Source organism: Canis lupus, chromosome 9, assembly GCF_003254725.2.
Source record: "Canis lupus dingo isolate Sandy chromosome 9, ASM325472v2, whole genome shotgun sequence".
In the NCBI taxonomy this organism is placed as follows: domain Eukaryota; kingdom Metazoa; phylum Chordata; class Mammalia; order Carnivora; family Canidae; genus Canis; species Canis lupus.
This window is the reverse complement of record NC_064251.1, coordinates 47,163,854-47,185,792: the sequence shown is the minus strand read 5'-3', so window position 1 is coordinate 47,185,792 and position 21,939 is coordinate 47,163,854. Positions and strand designations below refer to the sequence as shown.

At 39.2% G+C, this 21,939-nt stretch overlaps 1 protein-coding gene across 1 annotated transcript in view; it reads right to left on the bottom strand.

Annotated features, from left to right (window-relative positions):
• The window catches only part of RPA1 (replication protein A1), a 76,327-nt gene that overhangs the window by 45,781 nt on the left and 8,607 nt on the right, over positions 1 to 21,939 (bottom strand). Inside the window, exons 2-5 of the mRNA XM_025476144.3 lie at positions 17,071 to 17,121; positions 15,676 to 15,754; positions 14,913 to 15,021; positions 1,563 to 1,651 (exon numbers count right to left, since the gene is read on the bottom strand). Of these exons, the coding sequence (XP_025331929.3) occupies positions 1,563 to 1,651; positions 14,913 to 15,021; positions 15,676 to 15,754; positions 17,071 to 17,121 (328 nt within the window). The remainder of the gene's footprint in view (positions 1 to 1,562; positions 1,652 to 14,912; positions 15,022 to 15,675; positions 15,755 to 17,070; positions 17,122 to 21,939) is intronic.

Here is a 21,939-nt window from a genome sequence, read left to right as displayed (position 1 = left end):
CTGTTCTGACTGAGCTAGCTAGGTGCCCTTGCTTTACATTTTTTAAAAACAAAAATGAAAAAATAAAAAACCAAAAATGTATATTTAAGAAAGTACATTTCTCATTAATATTACTTCTATCATTTGCCTTCCCCCCCCCCAAGTTTTATTTATTTAAGTAATCCCTACCCCCAACGTGGGACTCAAATACACAACCCCAAGAATCAAGAGTCACACACTCCTCTGACTGAGCCAGCCAGGTGCCCCTATGTATTTATTTTTAATCTATTGTAAGTGGGATCTTTTTCCAGTACAGTTTCTAATTTTTCCTCCTTTCCTAATGCGAGATTGTGATATTGTGATCTAAGTATTTTTTGGCCTTTATCCATGGTTCCTGGCACAGAACTCTTAAAACCCTTGTAATTTCTTAAGTGTTAAGAGGAAGAAGGGTAGCCTACTTATAAGAAGCCCATTTCAACCACACCTGAGTGTCAGTGAGAAGACTTCTGGAAAGCCCCTAAGACTGGGGATGGTTGCTAGGGGAACCAACCATGTGATTAGAGTTAGAACTTTCAGCATCCATCCCCTACCTCTGAGGGGAAAAGGACTGGAGGATGAACCAATGGCCAATGACCAACGATTTAATCCATCATGCCTAGCTAAAGAGGTCTCCATAAAAACGGAAAACGACAGGGTTTGGGAGCTTCTGTTGGTGAAGATGTGGAAGTTCTGGTAGGATGGTGCACCCTGAGAGAGTACAGAAACTGCACTCCTTCCCACACACCTTGCCCAGTGTACCTCTTCTACCTGGTTGTTCGCTTGAGTTCTGTGAGACACTCTAGTCCTTTAATCTAATCGAACCTGAGGAGGGGGTTGTGGAAACCTCCAATCCATAGCTAATTGGTCAGAAGCACAGGTAATTACCTAGACTTTTGACTAGAATCTGAACTGGGGTTTGGGGGTGGTAGAGGGGTATGGAGGTAGCTTTGTGGAACTCAGTGTTTACCTGTGGAATCTGATGCTAATTTTAAGCATACAGTATTTTTTTTTTAAGATTTTATTTATTTATTCATGAGAGACACACACACACAGAGAGAGAGAGAGAGAGAGAGAGACATAGGCATAGAGAGAAGCAGGCTCCATGCAGGGAGCCCAACGTGGGACTCGATCCCGGGTCTCCAGGATCACGCCCTGGGCCCAAGGCAGGCGCTCAACCACTGAGCCACCCAGGCGTCCCTAGGCATACAGTATTAGAACTAAACTGAACTGTAGGACAACCAGCCAGTGTCCACAGAGAATTAGAGAACTGCTTGGTATGGGACAAACACCACACTTCTGGTGACAGACAAGCCAGAAATATGAAAGAAGTTTTGTGTAGAGAAAAACAGAGGAGAGGGTCAGCCTTTGAAGTCCTAGCATCATTTCTTTAACTTGGAAAAACCTAAAAGAATAACCCAGTTCCTAAACCCCCAAATCACTAGTTTTAGTACGACCAAGAAATCAAACTGAACCCTAAATGTACAATTCTGGATCTATAAAGAAGTATTCAACTGAGAGCTACAACCTATAAAAAAGCATTTTACCTTCATTATAGGGCACAGGATTGCCAATCTTTAATCCAACTGCTTCGGCTGATTTCAAAATGTTTAACTCCATCAAAATAACTACTCTCCTATGAAGGCAAAGAAATAGAAACAAGTTAGAAAAAAATCAATTTAGAAGCCCTTCAAATGACAAGCTACTTAAAAAGCTTTTCCTAATAATCATTTTGATAAAACTATTTCCATTTGTCAACAGGTTTTCATTACTGAATAACCAGAGAAATAGATGATATCAATTCCCATGTAAATATTTTCCTTAATCTTTCACTGCATCATTATCAAGGCTTTTTATGATTGCAAGGTTTTCATTTTCCATCTAGTCCTTTAGTTAAAATGCAGTGTCCTTACCACAAACAATATCTTCAAGGAGCAAATGACATGATCAGAATTTAGATTATTAAACACAATAAAATGAGGCACAACAAAAGATGATCTGTTTTCAGAAACATACACTTACCTCAACAATTACCTTTTCCCAGTGAAAATCGTTACAACTGTAGCCATTTTTAAATGATTATTATCTAAGAATCTACAGGCTTTCATCTACTTTTAACTCTTATTAAAACCTTTCAATAACTCTCAAGAACCTTAAGCCAAAAATAAAATCTTTCATAGATGGCCTACAAGGCTCTGTGTGATCTAGCCTTGCCAATCTCTTTAGCCCATCTCATACCACTTCCTTGAGATGCTCTGCTCTCCAGCCATTCTGACTGCTTTCAGTTCTCAGTATATGCCATGCTCTCTCCTGCCACAAAGCCTTTGTATATGCTGCTTGCTGAATATGAGGGCCTGCTCTCATTCCGCTCAGCTAGTACTTGTTTTTTGCTTTCATCTCAAACATCACTTCAAGAGACTCTGCCTTCATCTTTAGTTCAGATTACGTTTCTGTTACACTTTTTTTTTACTGCCATGACTTTTTTCTTTCACATTACTTCTCTCAGGTTTAATTAATGTATATTAACACAGAATTATGAACATAGAATTTATGTTCAATTATTCACTTATATAAATTTTATATACTCATAATTTCATTATTATCAGTCTCTCCTACTAGACAGAACTTTCAACAAGAGCAGGTGGCCTCCAGGTATCCACAGTTGTTGCTTAATACATACTTGAATGAGAATGTCATGACCATGTGTGTATTTGAAAAAGAACTGAAACATGAAGAAGAAATCTGAGGGAAACACAGTGGAGGCAGGGAGACCAAAGGAAGAGAACCGATGGTGGCCTCTACCAGAGTCATGGCAATGGAGATAAAAAGTAGATGGTTTTAAAGCAATATATATGTTTTTTAGGATTTCATTTATTTATTTTAGAGAGAAAAATGTGTGAGCAGGGGGAGGGGCAGAGGGAGAGAGAATCTCCAGCTGACTCCATGCTAAGCACTGAGCCTGATTCGGGGCCGATCCCACAACCCCAAGACTATGATTCAAGACAAAACCAAAAGTCAGACATTCAACCAACTAAGCCACCGAGGAACCCTCTAGCACAATATTTAAGCAATAACAAACCGAATTTCACCATGTTGTGGTTTTCAAATGGTCTGATTGCTATAACCTGGATTTTTATATACAATTGATGAGTTTCTGCTACCTTTATCAGGCTTTCATATCAAAGTTATATTACTTAAGGGCACCTGGGTGGATCGGTAGGTTAAAGTGTCTGCCTTTGACTCAGGGTCAATGATCTCAGGGCCCTGGGATTGAGCCCCATGTTGTGCTCTCTGCTTGCAGGGAGACTGCTTTTCCCTTTCCTCCCTGCTTGTATTCTCTCTCGATATCTCTCTCTCTCAAATAAATAAATAAAATCCTAAAAACAAAACAAACAAACAACAAAACAAAACAAAACAAAAAACCAAGCAAAAACCCCAGAGTTATATTACTTCAATAAAATAAGCTCAAAACTATCTATTTCTGACAATTAGACATAGATTCCCTACAAAAACTATCTGATAGAAATTTAGTGGTAGATATTTAATTATCTTCCAAAATTATCCAAATTACTCCAGGCTTATCAATCATTTAGCACTGGCTTAATACCAAAACTTGAGAGAAAATATGCTCAAAAAATTTAATTTTATCTTATATATTTACATAAAACATTAGCAAAAAAAAAATTAGCAAGATGAATCCAGCAGCATATCAAAGGAACATACTGCTTTTATCTACTTACAAAAAACACAGATAACAGGGACACATTACAACTTCACAGAGACACAATCAGCAAAATCCAGACTGTGGGAAACTACATGAGGCTAAAGGACAAATGACTTGGCTTCTCTAACAAATAAACAGTAAGGTTTTATTTATTTATTTATTTTTTAATAAATAAATAAATCCCTAAAAAAGATTTAATTTATTTATCCATGAGAGACACAGAGAGAGAGGCAGAGACACAGGCAGAGGGAGAAGAAGGCTCCATGCAGGGAGCTCAATGTGGGCCAAAGGCAGTGCTAAACCACTGACTGAGGGATCCCTGGGTGGCACAGCGGTTTGGTGCCTGCCTTTGGCCCAGGGCGCGATCCTGGAGACCCGGGATCGAGTCCCACGTCAGGCTCCCAGTGCATGGAGCCTGCTTCTCCCTCTGCCTGTGTCTCTGCCTCTCTCTCTCTCTCTCTCTCTCTCTCTCTCTGTGACTATCATAATAAATAAATAAATAAATAAATAAATAAATAAATAAATAAATAAATAAATAATAAATAAATAATAAAAAAATAAAATAAAATAAAATAAAATAAAATAAAATAAAATAAAATAAACCACTGACTGAGCCACCCGGGCTGCCCTACACTTAATTTTTTACAAAAGATTTTATTTATTCACTTGAGAGAGAGAACAAGCAGGGGGAAGCAGACTCCTCACTGAGCAGGGAGCTAAATGCAGGGCTTGATCCCAGGACCTAGAAATCATGACCCAAGTTGAAGGTAGACACTTAACATCTGAGCCACCTAAGCGTCCCCCATTTTACACTAAATGGATAAATTATAGCAGTATGTGAGTTATATCTCAAAGCTGTTACAAAAACAAAAACTATGGCACTGACCATTATCAACAATAGCCAAACTATGGAGTCTAAATGTCCATCAACTGATGAATGGATAAAGAAGGTGTGGTATATACACAAAGGATTATTACTTAGCCATCAAAAAGGATGAAATCTTGCCATTTGCAATGAGATACATGGACCTAGTATATATTTTGCTAAATGAAATGTCGGTCAGAGATAGAAAATACTGTACAATCTCACTCATACATGGAATTTAGGAAACAAAACTGATGAGCATATGGGAAAGAAAAAAGAGAGATGGAAGCAAACCATAAAAGACTCTTTTTTTTTTTTTTTTTTTTTAAAAGACTCTTAAGTAGAGAGAACAAACAGGGTTGAAGGAGAGAAGTGGGTGGGAGATGGGCATGAAGGAGGACACTGGTTATGATGATAATACACTGGGTATTAAAGTGATGAATCACTAAATTCTGCTCCTGAAACCAATATTATACTACATGTTAACAACTAGAATTAATTTGAGAGAAAGTAAGATAGTGAGTGAGAGCATGAGCAGGGGGAAAGGGCAAAGGGAAAGAAGTAGCCTCCCCACTGGGCAGGGAGGCTGATGTGGGGCTCCATCCCAGGACCCGGGTTGAAGATAAGATGCTTAACTGATTGAGGCACCAAGGTGCCCCATGCTAGCTAACTAGATTTTAAATAAAATTTTGAAATAAAAAAAGAAATACTAAACGAATTTTGTGAGGTTGCTAAAACAATGTGAATATATACAGGGGCACCTGGGTGGCTCAGCTGGTTAGGCCTCTGACTCTTGATTTCTGCTCAGGTCAACCTCAGGGTCTTGAGATGGAGATCCACAACAGGCTCTGCCCTTAGTAGGACTCTGCGTGAGATTCTCTCTCTGCCCTGAGTGTGCTCGCTCTCTCAAATAAGTGTCTTAAAAAAAAAAAAAACAAACCCAAAATCCAATATGAATATATTCAAATTTATTTTATTTCTATGTATCAGCAATAAAAGATTAGAAAATGAAATTTAAAAATGAGAAATGGAAAACAAAAAACACAAAAACTATCGCACCGACAGATCAATGGAAATGACAGCAAACTCAGAAAGATTCAGATAAATGGAACAACAATCTCTACTTTTTTTTGCCACCAACCATCAATTCTCCATACAACTATGAGAATAACCTTTTAAAAACTTAGATCATACCGATACTCCTCAGCTCAAAACCCTATGGCTTTCCAACACCCTTGAAAAACAATCTAAACTCCTTACTGGGACCTATAAACCCCCTATGATATGGGCTATACATCTGGAAAATATTTAGCTAAATTCCTCCTTTGTACCCTATTTTTTAAAAAACTAGATAAACTAGTCTACTTTAAAAATCCACAGAAGGGGATGCCTGGGTGGTTCAGCCAGTTGGGCGTCTGACTTGTTTTTGGCTCAGGCTCATGGGATTGAACCCTGTCTGCACACTATGCTCTGCAGGGAGTCGGCTTGAGATTCTCTCTTACTCTGTCCCTTCCTCTCCCCATGCCCCCACCCCCAACTGCTGTTAGTGCATGTGCTCTCTTTCAAATAAATAAATCTTAGGATCCCTGGGTGGCGCAGCGGTTTAGCGCCTGCCTTTGGCCCGGGGCGCGATCCTGGAGACCCGGGATCGAATCCCACGTCAGGCTCCTGGCATGGAGCCTGCTTCTCCCTCTGCCTGTGTCTCTGCCTCTCTCTCTCTCTGTGACTATCATAAATAAATAAAAATATTAAAAAAAAAAAAAACAAATAAATAAATCTTAAAAAAAAATTCCACAGAAGGATTAAAGAACTAAAAAATATATTTTAAAAAAGATTTCTGTATTTGAGAGAGAGAGAAAAAGAGAGAGAGAGAGAGAGAGAGAGAGTACCCAAGTGCGAGGATGAGCAGAGTGAGTGGAGAATCTCAAGCTGGCTCCAAGCCCAGCACAAAGCTCCAAGGCAGGGTTTCATCTCATGACTTAAGCCAAAACCAACAGTCGGACACTCAATGAACTGAGCCACCAAGACACCCCTAAAAAATAATTTTATCACCCAGTCAGGAAGTTTCCTAAGCAAGACAAAATTCAGAAGTCATAAAGGAAAAAAACTAATAAATTTGATTAGTACATAATAAAAAGTAATCCAGAAAAGAACTACAGAGGGGTGCCTGGATGGCTCAGTTGGTTAAGCATCTGCCTTCAGCTCAGGTCATGATCCTGGGGTCCTTGGATTGAGCCCCATGTTGGACTCTGCTCAGTATGGAGCCTGCTTCTTCCCCTCCCTCTGTGTGAGCTCTCTCTCTCAAATAAATAAATAAAATATTTTAAAAAAACCCTCCAAAACCACAGAGTCAATGAATATATGAAAACATACTTTACTTCAATAGGGAAATATAAATTAAAATATTAAATATTGGGATGCCTGGGTGGCTCAGCAGTTAAGTGTCTGCCTTCGGCCCAGGGCATGATCCTGGAGTCCCAGAATCAAGTCCCACACCGGGCTTCCTGTAGGGAGCCTGGTTTTCCCTCTGCCTGTGTCTCTGCCTCTCTCTCTCTCTATCAATCTGTGTGTCTCTCATGAATAAATAAAATATTTAAAATATATATTAACAATATTGACAACAATTATTTGTAAAAATTAGTAGTATCCAGTATGTTGACAAGGTTAAGGGAAATTTTTTTTTTTTTTTTTGGTTTTGTTTGTTTTTTTTTAAAGTAACAGCTTTTTGAGATATCGGTCACATACCATTCCACTTCCTGACCCCTGGGGAACCATGAATCTAATTTGTTTCCTTGGATTTGCTTATTCAGAAACAAGCACTCTTACAAAGTTAATGAGTATATTAACTGGTATATTTTCTATAAGACATGTCCTTTGAGCCCCACTATAGTAATTCAAGCAATCTGCTCTTCAGAAATAATAGCACGAGCACATACAGATAAATGTACAAGGATGAATGCTGAAGCCCTGTTTGGAATAAGCCTAAATAACCATAAAAAAAGTAAGGGGTAAATAAACTTGGATGTACATATATAGGTTCTCAACAGAAGTAGGAAATACAAGACATGCCATCATTTGGAGGTGGTGCAATAAAACAAAGCCCACGGGAGTGGAATTCTATCCCTGATCAGAGAATAAAGCCTAAGTTTTTGCACTCGACCCCACCAAAGCTCTCCACCCTCTTCCATAACCGTACCTTAAAGGACAGAAAAATGGATAGAAAGCACCGCTCAAGCACTCAAAGGTATAGCTTGGAATGGAAGATAACACGTCCCATGTGGGAAGGTTGGCAAGGAGATGTACCTAGCTTAAAATATGTCAGAGCAAATATGAAGTCTGACAGAACTATCCACATTAAGCATGAACAAGATAAAAAGAAATGACATATCAACAATGCAACTTATAAAAGTATATAAAAATAAAAGGAATATAGAAAGCAGAGACAAAGAATCCGATCTAGAAGAAAGCATATGGAAGAAAGGGAATAATACTTTCCAAGAGGGGTTTGAGAAATAAGACTAAGAATTAATAAAATAAAACTCAAAAGATTAGATAAAACAAGAGATTGAGAAGAAACGATAGCTTGAGAAGACAAAAATAGAACAAAAGTAATACCATTATATATCTAACACTTAAACATTATAAACCAAGAAACAGCAAGGAGAAAGCTAAAAACTGAACTATTATGTTGGAAAATCTTGATTAATGTATGCATTAGAAAAAAGACTAAAGCAAACTGAAGACACAAAGGGAGGATAGTTATCCACAATACAAGTAAAAACTAAAGCTCAAATGAAATAGAAAACAGCCTTAAGGAATAGAATTTGAGATTGAAAGGCATATCATGCACCAGAAAAAAATTACGCTAAGAACAATTGACATTAAGATATATCCTGGTTAAAAAAAAAAAAAAAGATATATCCTGGTTGGTTAAGTCACTGAAATTGACTGAAACATAACCAAAGAATTTTTCCATTTAATCCACAGAACCTATTCAAGTTTTATCAGCTGTCTAAATGATGTCCTTAATAGCAAAAGGATCCAGTCCAGGATCACTTGTTGTATTCAATTACCAAATCTCTTAAGTCTCCTTCAATCTGAAAGTCTCTCAGTGTACACAACTTTTTTCTTTCATGCTTGAGATCTGAAAATCAGAGGTCACTGGGACACCTGGGTGGCTCAATCAGTCAAGCATCTGACTCTTGATTTTAGCTCAGGTTGTGATCTAAGGGGCCAGGGATCGAGCCCCGCAATGGGTTCCATGCTCCGTGGGGAGTCTGCTCCTTCTCTCTCTGCCCATTCCCTGGCTTGTACTCTCTCAAATAAGTAAATAAATCTTAAAAAAAAAAAAAAAAATCAGAGGTTATTTATTTTGTAGAATGTCCCTTAATTTAACTGAGGTTTCCTCATGATTACAGATTATGCATCTTTTCTTTTTTTTAAAGATTTTATTTATTTATTCATGAGAGACACAGAGGGAGATGCAGAGACATAGACAGAGGGAGAAGCAGGTTCTTGGCAGGGAGCTCTGCGAGACTCCATCCCCAGACCCTGGGATCACAACTTGAGCCAAAGGCAGATGCTCAACCACTGAGCTACCCAGGCGTCCCACAGATTATGCATCTTTGGCAAAAGCATAATATTAGTGATGCTGTGTTCTCATTGCATCCTATCAGGTAATACACAAATTCTATTTGTAATTCTATTTGTCCCATTACTGGTAATGTTAACTTTGATCATTGGAATAAGGGGCTGTCTGCCAGGTTCCTCCACTACAAAGTTGCCTCTGCTTCTTTTTACAATTAGTAATTACGTTGTGAATAACTTGTTACTCAGCAAACTTTCATCGACTTGTTTCAGCATCTGTGGTAGACTGAATGACCCCCCCCAAAAGCTATCCACTTCCTAATCCCTGGAGCCTGTGAATGGGACAAGGAACTTGGTAAATGTGATGAAGTTCAGGATTGAAACGGCAAGATTACCCTGGATCCTCTGCTGGGCCCTAAAAGCAACCACATTTATCTCCATAAGAGGGGGGCATATCTGATACAGACAGGAGGCGACAGATAAAACAAAGACCTGGAGGTGAGACTGAACTACAGCAGTGAACAGCCAAGGGATGCTAACAACCACCAGAGGCTGGAAGAGGGAAAGAAGGATCTCAGTCCAGTGAAACTGATTTCAACTTTTGACCTCCAGGCAAATAATTTCTGCTATGTTAATTTGTTAGAGCAGCCATGGCACCCACTGATGTTTCCTGCGTAAACTAACACTGTGCTGGTTACCAAGGGGGATTTTCTAATTCCATCATTCCTTCCACATTTGTCGGATGGCACTCTATTTTAAGAAAAACTTTTCTCTTCCTCCATCTATTCCTTTTTTGGGTATGGACTTATGAACTCCTATTTTATTTAATAGGTTATAATCTGTTCCCATTTTTATTGTGATTTTAAATTGCCTTAGATTTGACAAGTCTAAGATTCTGCAAGCCAGTTTCTCTGTCCTTTTGACAGGGTCCCACCTCCCTTTGAGCTCTTCCTTACCATCTGACACATTAAGATATCCCAGGCTCATCTTGTCGTTTCCAAGCCTGTACAAGCCATCCTCCAAGGAGCCCTAGTTCCTTTTAGGGTGAAGTGGCATTCAGAAATGAAGATCTGGTGCTAAGTGGGCTCACAGCTTTTGGGGTATTGCTGCTCCAAAACCCTCTCTATAGACAGATCTAGGGAACACACACACACACTATATATATAATTATATATACACATAATATATATTATATATACACACTCATATACCAACCAGATCTGAACAGCTGCCCTTTTTTTTTTTTCATAAACAGATATCTTTCCAAAGAAGACATACAGCTAGCCAACAGGTACATGAAAAGATACCCTGAATCAGGGAAATGGAAGCCAAAACCACAATGAAATATCACTTCATATTTGTTAGAATGGCTATTATCCAAAAGACTAGAAATAGCAAATGCTGGTGAGGATATGGAGAAAAAGGAACTCTTGTGCACCGTTGGGAATGTTAAGTTGGTGTAGCCACTATGGAAAACAGTATGGAGATTCCTCAAAAAATTAAAAATCAAACTACCATAAGATCCAGCAACTCCACTTCTGGGTATTCATCCAAAGAAAATAAAAGCACTAACTCAAAAACATATACATATATACCCCCATGTTCACTGTAGCACTACTTACAAGAGTTAATATATGGAAACAACCTAAGTGTCTACTACTAGGTAAATGGATAAAGGAATTGTCACACACACACACACACACACACACACACACAAATACACATAGAATATTATTCATCCATAAAAAGGAATTGAATCTTGCCATTTGCAAAAACATGGATGGACTTCCAGGGCATTATGCTAAGTCAGACAGAGAAAAGCAATTAATGTATGGTCTCTCTTATATGTGGAAATAAATAATAAGCCTGTAGATACAGAAAACAAACAGATTGGTGATTGTTAGAGGCAAAAAGTAGGAGGCAGGAGAAATGGGAGAACTGTTTTAGTATTTAGTTTAAATAAAGTGAGTTAAAATAATAAGGTAAAATAAATTTATTTCTTCCTTTCTTTTCTCCTTTCCTTTCCTTTCCATGGCCAGTATGGAGCCCAACATGGGGATCAAACTCACAACCCTAAAATGAAGACCTGAGTTGATATTAAGAGTCAGACACCCAACCAAGTGAGCCACCCAGGCACCCCAAAAAATCTAATTTTAAAACCCTAAATGTAAAAATAAATAAAATAAAAAAATAAAACCCTAAATGTTTATATCTTTATCTATCTATCTATCAAAAACCTTGAGTTCGGGGATCCCTGGGTGGCGCAGCGGTTTGGCGCCTGCCTTTGGCCCAGGGTGCGATCCTGGAGACCCGGGATCGAATCCCACATCGGGCTCCCGGTGCATGGAGCCTGCTTCTCCCTCTGCCTGTGTCTCTGCCTCTCTCTCTCTCACTGTGTGCCTATCATAAAAAAAAAAAAAAAAAAAAAAAAAAAAAAAAAAAAAACCTTGAGTTCACTCTGAAACCTTCAATTCTAATCCGGAATCACTGATTTCTCCCTTGAGTAGCTCCCATAACTTTCAACATATTAGATCAATTCCCCTCATAGGTAACCAAACTCCTATCACTACCTGCCACTGCTACACACATGGACACTCCTCTGAATGCTCAAATTCCAAACCTGGTTCTGAGACCACTACCATCCTATTACAAACAAGCACCCTCCCCCCCTTCCCCAGAAACGTGCTGTTGTCCCAGATCCCCACACTCCCAGATGCCGTCATTCCTTCCTTAGGATCCAGCAACCACACAGACTCTTACCTCATCTTACTGAGGCTTTGACAACCCATTCTGGGCTGCAACCACCCTCTCCTCATGTATGTTCACCTTACCTGCTTATGTTCCATCCCTAAGTCCAGTCCATGATACCTTCCTCCCTTTGGGCTAACACCTGGTTCTAGGCCATCACCACCACCACCACTATCCCTTCCTTGTAAACACCTACCTTGCCTGGCCCCACCTAATGACTTTGGACTGAATTATTCAGGAAAGGAGAGAGCAGGGGCTGCCCGGGTGGCTCACCGGTTTAGCACTGCCTTCGGCCCCAGGGCCTGATCCTGGAAACCCAGGATTGAGTCCTGCATCAGGCTCCCTGTGTGGAGCCCGCTTCTCCCTCTACCTGTGTTTGTGTCTCTCTCTGTGTCTCTCATTAATAAATAAAATCTTTATTTAAAAAAAAAAAAGGGAGGAAGAGAGCAACAATATTTATATTGTCATTTCAGTATCAAAATTATTTCTATCAATTATGATAAATACCACTGTGATATATCTGGAATGATGTTCACTAACTCATAATATGGTTATTTCTGGGTTGTATGAATTTTAGACAATTTTTTTCCTTCTTTGTACCTTTTATTTCACTGCTTGAATCAATTATTTTGTGTGTCATTTTTTTTGTTGTTGTGTGTCATTTTTATTAAAATAACAGTAGTCTCTAAAAATTTGAATACACAAAGATAGAGCTACAAATATATTCTAAGAAGCACTGGTGAAAAATTTTAAATAGTGAAATGCTGTATAATATTAAATGTTAACTAAATTATGGTAATTCTATATAATGACATACAAAATAATACAAGGCAGAGGTTTATCTAGGGACATGTAAAAATGACCACTATTAAAAAAAATTATAAACCCATATTATGAGGTTTTTTTAAAGAAAATTACAAATTTATAAGTACTTAATGTTCACAGAAAAATTCTAGAAGGATTACAACAAAATTTTTAAGAATAGTTATTTTAGGCAGTGGAATTAGTTATTATGTATATGTGAACTTGATTTATTCATTTTTTTAAAGTAGGCTCCACACCCAGTGTGGGGCTAGAACTCATAATCCCAAGATCAAGAGCCACCGGCTCTACCAACTAAGCGAACCCCTATTCGTGTGAGTTTTAAAATATAGGTATATATTACTTGTATAATAAAAGTTGTTTTACAAAACAGTGACAAGAACATAAAATTCTATCGGATGAAGATCCTACTACATGATATACAGAACTAAGTAACTGTCAACCTAGAATTCTATACCTTGTCTCATTTAACTGAGAATGAAACAGACATTTTTAGATGACAGATTTTTATCATCCACAAACTTTCCCTATAAGAGCTGCTAAAAGATATTCTTCAGGAAGATGAGAACTGAACTAAAAAGGAAGGAGTGTGATGAAGGAGGCAAAGAGAAGCCAGCAAACTACAGGGAAGTCTAAGTAACAGCTGCCTACATAGAGAATATACTAATTCAAAGAAATAAAAAACAAAGTTGAGCTATAACACTGAACATAGAACGTTTTGAGACCTTTGCTTGAGAGGACGGTAAAAATAGACCTATCTTAGAATTTCTGTTAATTCGCATATGGGTTATTTTTTTTTTTTTTAAGATTTTATTTATTCATGAGAGACAGAGAGAGAGAGAGAGGCTGAGACACAGGCAGAGGAAGAAACAGGCTTCATGAAAGGAGCCTGATGCGGAACTCGATCCCAGAACCCTGGGATCACGCCCTGAGCCACAGGCAGACTCTCAACCACTGTGCCACATAGGTGTCCCATATAGATTGTTTTAAATGTAAGAACACCCGTAAACAAACAAACAAAACCACAGCACAAGTAGAATGTATTTCAAACCAGTAGAGGGGAAAAAAATTAAGGAAAAACTCAATCAATTTAAGGCAAGAAAAATATAAAGCAAAAACATGGTAAAAACACAAAAGTTAGAAAAAAAATCAATAATAAATTAAGCAGAATAAACTCCCCAATTAAATCTCAAATTGATTTCTAAAATCATGTGCTGTTTATAAAAGACATCCAAGGTTAAGAACAGAGAAGCTGAAAGTTAAAAGAAGGACAACCATGTAGCAAACAAAGCAAAAGTTATTTGGAAACCTATAGATGACACTGTAACATACACTGACATACCCTTATTAAGATGGAAATGCTTGCTATATTTGTTTCTTATGTGTTCTGTGATCGAAAATAAAAAACTTAAAAGCCTCTCCCCAACAAAAAAGGTCCTATTTTAGCAACAGTTACCCAGGAGTAACAGTTACCCAGGAGCTCACCACTGCACTTCTAGCGGCAGAGCAGGTCAGTACTCAGCATACTATATTGGCTGAATAAAGTATTTATGATGAAAGAGTCAAGACTGCAAAAAAAGGGCAGTGTTACATAATTAATTACATCATTTTTGCTTTTCTTTTTTTTTTGCTTTTCTTTTTTTTTTTTTTTAAAGATTTCTTTATTTATTCATGAGACAGAGACAGAGAGAGAGAGTCAGAGACACGCAAAGGAAGAAACAGGCTCCCTGCAGGAAGCCTGACATGGAACCTATCCCAGGACTCCAGGACCACGCCCCGGGCCAAAGGCAAGCACCAAACTGCTGAGCCACCCAGAGACCCCCAGTAACCCCTTTTCATTAAAAGATACTTCAAAAGAGAATCCTAAAAACAGTGCTTCTGAAGAGATGAAAAATAAAAGTTCTGTATTCTGTTTTAATCTCCTGCTTTGAAATTTCCAATTTGTTTCCAAATTTCTCTTCCTTTGGTGACATGTTTTAGTCACCTAAGGTTCAGATCTCAATAGCTGTAAACTCTTAGCTGAAAACTTATCATTGTCTTTTCATTCCTAAATGAATTGTGGCATTCTCTGCTGAAAGAAAAATTAGTCCCCATTCTACAACACAATAATACCAAAGAAAACCCCCCACAATAAAGAAAAACACCACATACCTTCCATCTTTCAGAGTGTTAACAATAAATCGATTAATCTGGCAAATACAGTTGCTAGACAATTGTTCTTCCTCAACGAGAGGGTTCAACTGTGTTGCCAACATGAAAGCTGAAAAGCACAGAGATTATTTCAGTCCCCACAACATCTCAATCATGACAGTCTGAAAGCTCATCACACCTAGACTAGTAAAGGAAAACAATTATTTTGAACAGGTTTCTAAAATTAAAACCACTCGGATTCTGCATAGTGAAAAACAGTATAATTTACTGTGCTTTAAACATCTGCTGGTACTTTGAAATGTATTTCTTCAAGTGTTCAAAATAATTTTTTCCATCATTCAGGTTTCATGACAAAGACTAAGAAGTCTTTTCTATGTTCTTCACCTTGTGACTAGAGATAGCAAGCATCTATTCTGCAAATTCTTTCTCCCTTGTAAGGTTTCCAACGCAGAAATAAAACCCAAAAAAGGCAAGTATAGGACAGCTAACCCATTATATTCATTAAATGTCAATATCATCCTGAGGGAAATTAATCAAAGAAAACAGAGCACCAGTTAGAGAAAATTAATTAAGCCAAGTGGCAGCTTTCCACTAGATCCAGTCTATTGTTAGAATGCTCTCTGCCAGCCATAATTCTGTCTGAATGAAGTACATGGCTAAGCAAATGTACGCTTCTGAAATGCCCCCAAATTATTGTAATCAGAGTGCTGGGTGTGCTTTTATCATTTAAATGCAAATTCCTAGATTTATACATCATACTTACAGGATAGAGTGTTCAATCCATCACTCATAAGCAGTCGATAACGGGGTGGACTATTCCCCGTAGTAATGGGACGGATGTTCTAGGATAGAAAATTTGATTCATTAGCCAGGTTGTCTCCCCAGTCCCCAGGGATAAGTAAACTTAAGTGGCAGGAGAGTGGGTTCGTCTTTAGTTCAACAAACACTGAACTGCTTGCCCATTCTCTTGACACCTAAATCCAAGCAAAAGAAAATTACATTTGATGATTTTCCTTCCAGCCTCTACTAACATTATTAAACACAACATAGATGAGAATAAAATATACTCTTCTGCTATCTCTCCCCAACTCAAATTTGACTGAATTTGAATTAATTTTTAAAAAAGATATGACTATGCACCTAATATGTGCAAGGTGTTATGCAGAAAACATACTAAAAATACAAAATGGAAAAAAAGAATCCTTGCCCTGAAGGGGCTTACAAATGAGGTGGAGACAGAGGCAAAGAGACATAGACAATTATGCACATGACACAGGGGTACAGACAAGACATTTACCACACCTTGAAGGAAATCAGAGGCAGCTCTCCAAAGGAAGTGAAATATATAAACAGAGCTTTAAGATGAACAGCAGCCAGTTTGGGAGTAACAGGGAGATCATCAGGGCTACTGACTCAGAATTTGCAGGGATGATCCAGGATACTGCTTCCATGCATTTTTAAAATTCCCACTAAAATCTGAGAACTCCTTAAATGAATGAGTTTTTTTTTTTTAAGATTTTATTTATTTATTCATGAGAGACACAGAGAGGACACACACACACACACACACACACACACACACATACAGAGAGAGAAAGAAAGAGAGAGAGAGAGAGAGAGACAGGCAGAGACACACGCAGACGGAGAAATAGGCTCCATGCAGGGAGCTTGATGCGGGACTTGATCCCAGGACTCCAGGATCACGCCTTGAGCCAAAGGCAGATGCTCAACTGCTGAGCCACCCAGGCGTCCCTGAATGACAGGGTAATGAAAAATTTTAAGCAGATATGTTCACTGCAGGCCCACATAAGGCAGATTTGAGCAGAATATATCTCAGGGCAGGAAGAAAAGTAAGGAGCAGTAGTAATGACGGGTAGCACCACAGCATCCATCAATTATGGAAAGAACAGAAAGGCAAAGCCTCAAATCTGAACCCCCAAAGTCTAACCCTGGCTAGCATAGTATTAAAAAAGAAAGAAAGGAAAAAAAAAAAAGGCCTGGTTCCTCTCTTAGGGTTACAATAAGATTGGCCTATTTGGGGGGATGATGGAGAGAATTTCCTAAAGTGGACAAATCTGTATGTGCTTAATCAAATGTCATTTGTAATTACATAAAAAGTTTAAAAAATGTTTGATATAAAACATTCATAGGTACTCACAATGACTTGGAGGATGGGTTTTATGGATGTTTCTCCCTGTTGCATTATGGCCTGAAAGAGTAAAAACAGAATGAGATATACATTAAAATCATGACCAAAATATGACATATTCTTACAGTTTGGTATTTTGAATAAACCACAATTAACATTATTTTTTTAAATTTTTATTTATTTATGATAGTCACAGAGAGAGAGAGAGAGAGAGGCAGAGACACAGGCAGAGGGAGAAGCAGGCTCCATGCACCAGGAGCCCGATGTGGGACTCGATCCCGGGTCTCCAGGATCGCGCCCTGGGCCAAAGGCAGGCGCCAAACTGCTGTGCCACCCAGGGATCCCCTTCTTTTTTTTTTTTTTTTCATAGTTAACATTATTAAAGAGACTTTTTGGAGCTTATCATTTGAAAATCCAGTTTAAGTTTTATCACTATGGACAAATAATAAAATCATAAAAGTGGGATACATGCTTACCACAAGGATACACCTCCTACATCCAAAATACAGGCATCACATACATACTCATTGAGAACAGTACATTAATCTGATTATAGTGCCCATTAATAGATAAATACTAAATATGGAAAAAAATAAAAAACAACTAAATATGGTAATCCTTAAAACAGAATATTATGCAGCCTTAAAAAGATGTTTATGTAACACTGGTGTCTAATGAGTAGGGGCCACAGGTGTGAGGCAGACCTCATCCTGAATCCTCTTTTTATATCTTTTGAAAACCTTATGACTCTTACTAGCAATTATGAAAATAATTTTAAAAAGGGTACTAGGTGACTCAGTTGGTTAAGCATCTGACTCTTGATTTTGGTTCAGGTCATGATTTCAGGGTTGTGAGATGGAACTCTGTGTCAGGCTCTGCATTAGGTATAGAGCCTGCTTAAAATTCTCTCTCCTTTTTCCTCTCCCTCTGCACTCCCCCCCCCCACCCCCAATAATATCTGAAAAAAAAAAAAACAAAAAAACCACAGAACATCAATCAGGCTTTTAGTTTGTTTTAAAAAGCCATCATTTAAAGGTAACCATCAGGGGGCGCCTGGGTGGAACAGCTGGTTAAGTGTCTGGCTCTCGGTTTCAGCTCGTCATGATCTCAGGGTCTTGGGATCAGGCCCAGCCTTGGGCTCTTTGCTCAGCAGAGTCTGCTTAGGTTTCTCTCTCCCTCTGCCCTTCTTCCCCACTCTCTGGCATGTGTGCTCTCCTCTCTCAAATAAATAATTAAAGGTGACCACCAGAAAAACTAACAGCAGTGAAGACTGGTTCTCTGGCCTCTGCTTTTGCCCATGCTGAAATAAATGGTACCACATTAGCTCTTCTGCCACCAACTAAAAAACTGGACAAAAATATACGAATTATTTTCAAATACCGGACAACAGGTAGAGTAAGACTGTGGTCACTGAAATGAGGGGAACCTTACAATCATCCTGGCTTTCTGTACAGAGGCACTTCTGGACCACAGTATGGACAAAGGAACCCAAGAAGAATGTGGGGGCCCTGCTGAGCACAGGTAGGAGTTCAGGGAGGTGAGTTAGCTGGATTTCATGGATGCAGAGTACCAGAGATGAGGGTGCTACACAGAGAAAGAGCTTCAATAACCTACACGGGATTTCTCTTGAGTCTCTGGCTGAATTCTAAGCTGTGCATACACAGAATGAGATTCCACAAGGCTAGGCCAAAAGTAAGTATTAGACAGTTTGAAATGAAAAATCAGTGGAGTTCCTACAGGCTAGAATACAGTTGAGTTCTAACCAGCCAGAGGGCAGAAAACTCAATAAACATCTGCATTTAGGAGAAACCCCAGAAAGGCCATGCTTTAGAAACAGGACAAAACTAGACCAAAGTAAAAGCTATTCTAGACCCATTCCAGTCTCTGTGGGATCAGCTGATTTGCAAGTAAATTAACAGTCTGTCAAAACTCAATATTCGTTTTTAAGATTTATTTGAGAGAGAGAGAGAGAGAGCATGCATGTGCATGCACAACTGGGAGGGGCACAGGGAGAGGGAGAGATCCTCAAGCAGATTCCAAGCTGAGCGTGGAGCTCAATACAGGGCTCGATCTCATGAAACTGAGACCATGACCTGAGCTGAAACCAAGAGTTGCACTACACAGCCAACTACACCACCCAGGTGCCCTATAACTCAATAGTCTTTAAAGAAATTTAAAAATATTCTATATAACAGTATGGGAAGTAGGCAAAAAGTACTTCTGTTGCACACTGGATTATCGGCTGTCACCCCAAGGAAAAGCACTTATGAAGTTGTTTGTGAGTTGAACGAACTGCTTTTTTCCCACAGAATATCATTTTTACTTGAAAGGCCAACTGACAAACCCCTTATTTAAACCTCGGAATTTAGTAAATATTTTCTCAAAAATAAAGTGAACCTGTTTTCAAGGAAAATGATAGTTACTGTCAATCATGAAAGGGTTTTCTAACGAAAATCAGAACTTTTGAAAACTTCTATCCATTAGCAATAAACTTTACAGCTTATCAATGCTTGCAAACTTTTCTGACTAAATTACCGTGGTCAATAAGCATGAATTTTTGTTGTGTAATGAAATCCATCAATATTTGGATGATCTAAATAATGCAATGAACCATATTTTCCAAATGACCCATGCATGATATTATAACGCATTAGCAAAAGATCCATTCAAAATGCAAGATAGACCAGTTTAAAAAAAATTATTTTTTTTTAAATTATTTTATTTTATTTATTTATGATAGGCACACAGTGAGAGAGAGAGGCAGAGACATAGGCAGAGGGAGAAGCAGGCTCCATGCACTGGGAGCCCGACGTGGGATTCGATCCCGGGTCTCCAGGATCACGCCCTGGGCCAAAGGCAGGCGCTAAACCGCTGCGCCACCCAGGGATCCCTAAAAAAAAATTATTAATTTAGAGGGAGGGAGAGAGCTTGTGCACATGCAAGAAAGCAGGAGCAGGGGGAGGGGCAGAAGGAGAGGCAGAAGCAGACTCCCTCCTGAGCAGGAAGCCAACTGGGGGCTAGATCCCTGGGATCATCACCTGAGCTGAAGGCAGATGCTTAACCGACTGAGACATCCAGGTGCCCCAAGATAGACCAATTCTATATTCCAATTAACCTTTAAGAAACTACCATTTGTTGAATTTTGATGTAGTATTAGAGAAAACCTTTTTCTCTTCACAGCCATTTCTTACACCACATGTGTGGGTTTTCCACATGAAGCAATTCTCTGCAGACAACAAGTGGGTGTCCTACAAGTTAATTCAACTCTGACACTATGTAGAGTTAGTACAGACCCCACCAGTTAGGGGCTCAGTCCCACAAGACTATCCCTTGCTTACTTCAGACACCAACCTCAAGCAGCAGGTCCTCAGGATGCCGACACTTCTGCCTAACTTGCCTACAAACTGGGGGTTCCTATGACCCCCTGCTCAGGCTCAAAGAACTTAGGAAAACACTTTACTGGTTTATCATAATAGATATTATAAAGGATACAAATGAACAACCAGAGGAAGAGGTACATCAGACAAGGTCTGGGAGGGTCTTAAGCATAGGAATTTCTGTCCCTGCATGGAGTTTGGGGTGTGTGATCCTCCTGGCATGTAGATGCATTCACCAACCTGGAAGCTCTCTGATCCCTCCTATTTAGGAGTTTTTTGAAGGTCTCATTACATAGGCATGATGATTAAATCACTGGCCACTGGTGACTAGATCAATGTATCCTGACTCTCTCGGGGGACAGTGGCAGGGCAGAGGGGAGTGTAGGGTTGAGTTCCAACCTTTTTTTTTTCTCTTAAGATTTATTTATTTATTTGAGAGAGAGAGTACACAGAGTGGGAAGGGCAGAGGGAGAGAGAATTTCAAGCCGACTCAGCACTGAGTGCAGAGCCCCACCTGGGGCTCGATCCCAGGACCCTGAGATCATGACCAGAGTCGAAACCAACAGTTGGATGCTTAACTGACTATGCCACCCAGGAGCCCCAAGACCAAATATATGTAATATACAATATCACAACGATCAAAAAAGAAGCCCGAAATATTTAAAATCTCTCCCTTTTTCCAACTACATACCTGAGGCTGGATTTCCTTCATATAGATCACCTCTCCCCAAAAATATCAATATACTGAATGCAGAAGCTGATATGAAAATCTAGCTGTCATATCTTCTAAAGCCAGATACTAAAGCAATGTGCAAAGATGTAAAACAATATCAATTTTCTACTTGTTTTGAAATACATAGCTGTTTCTCACAAAAAATGTTATTTACGCTAGCAGTTTATTATTATCTTAAATGAACAAATAATTTTAGAATATCTCAGTTATAATTTCAAATATGGTAAGGTAGCTATCTCACAAAAACAAAAGCTCTTGGGGGTAAGAGGGGCAACGATTTTTTAATTTTTTATTTATTTATGATAGTCAGAGAGAGAGAGAGAGAGAGGCAGAGACATAGGCAGAGGGAGAAGCAGGCTCCATGCACCGGGAGCCCGGGAGCCCGACGTGGGACTCGATCCCGGGTCTCCAGGATCGCGCCCTGGGCCAAAGGCAGGCGCTAAACCACTGCGCCACCCAGGGATCCCTTAAGAGTATTCTAAGATCAGGGTGCCTGGGTGGCTAGTCAGAAAAATGTCCCACTCTTTGGTTCAGGTCATGATCTCAGGGTTGTGAGATTGGGCCTGTGTCAGGCTGCACATTGGGCAGAGTCGACTTAACACTCTCTCCCTCTGCTCCTATCCTGCTCGAACACAGGCTCACACATGAGGGCGCTCTCTCTCTCTAAATAAAACCTTGGCAGCCTGTGTGGCTCAGCAGTTTAGGACTGCCTTCAGCCCAGGGTCTGATCCTGGAGACCTGGGATGGAGTCCCACGTCGGGCTCCTTG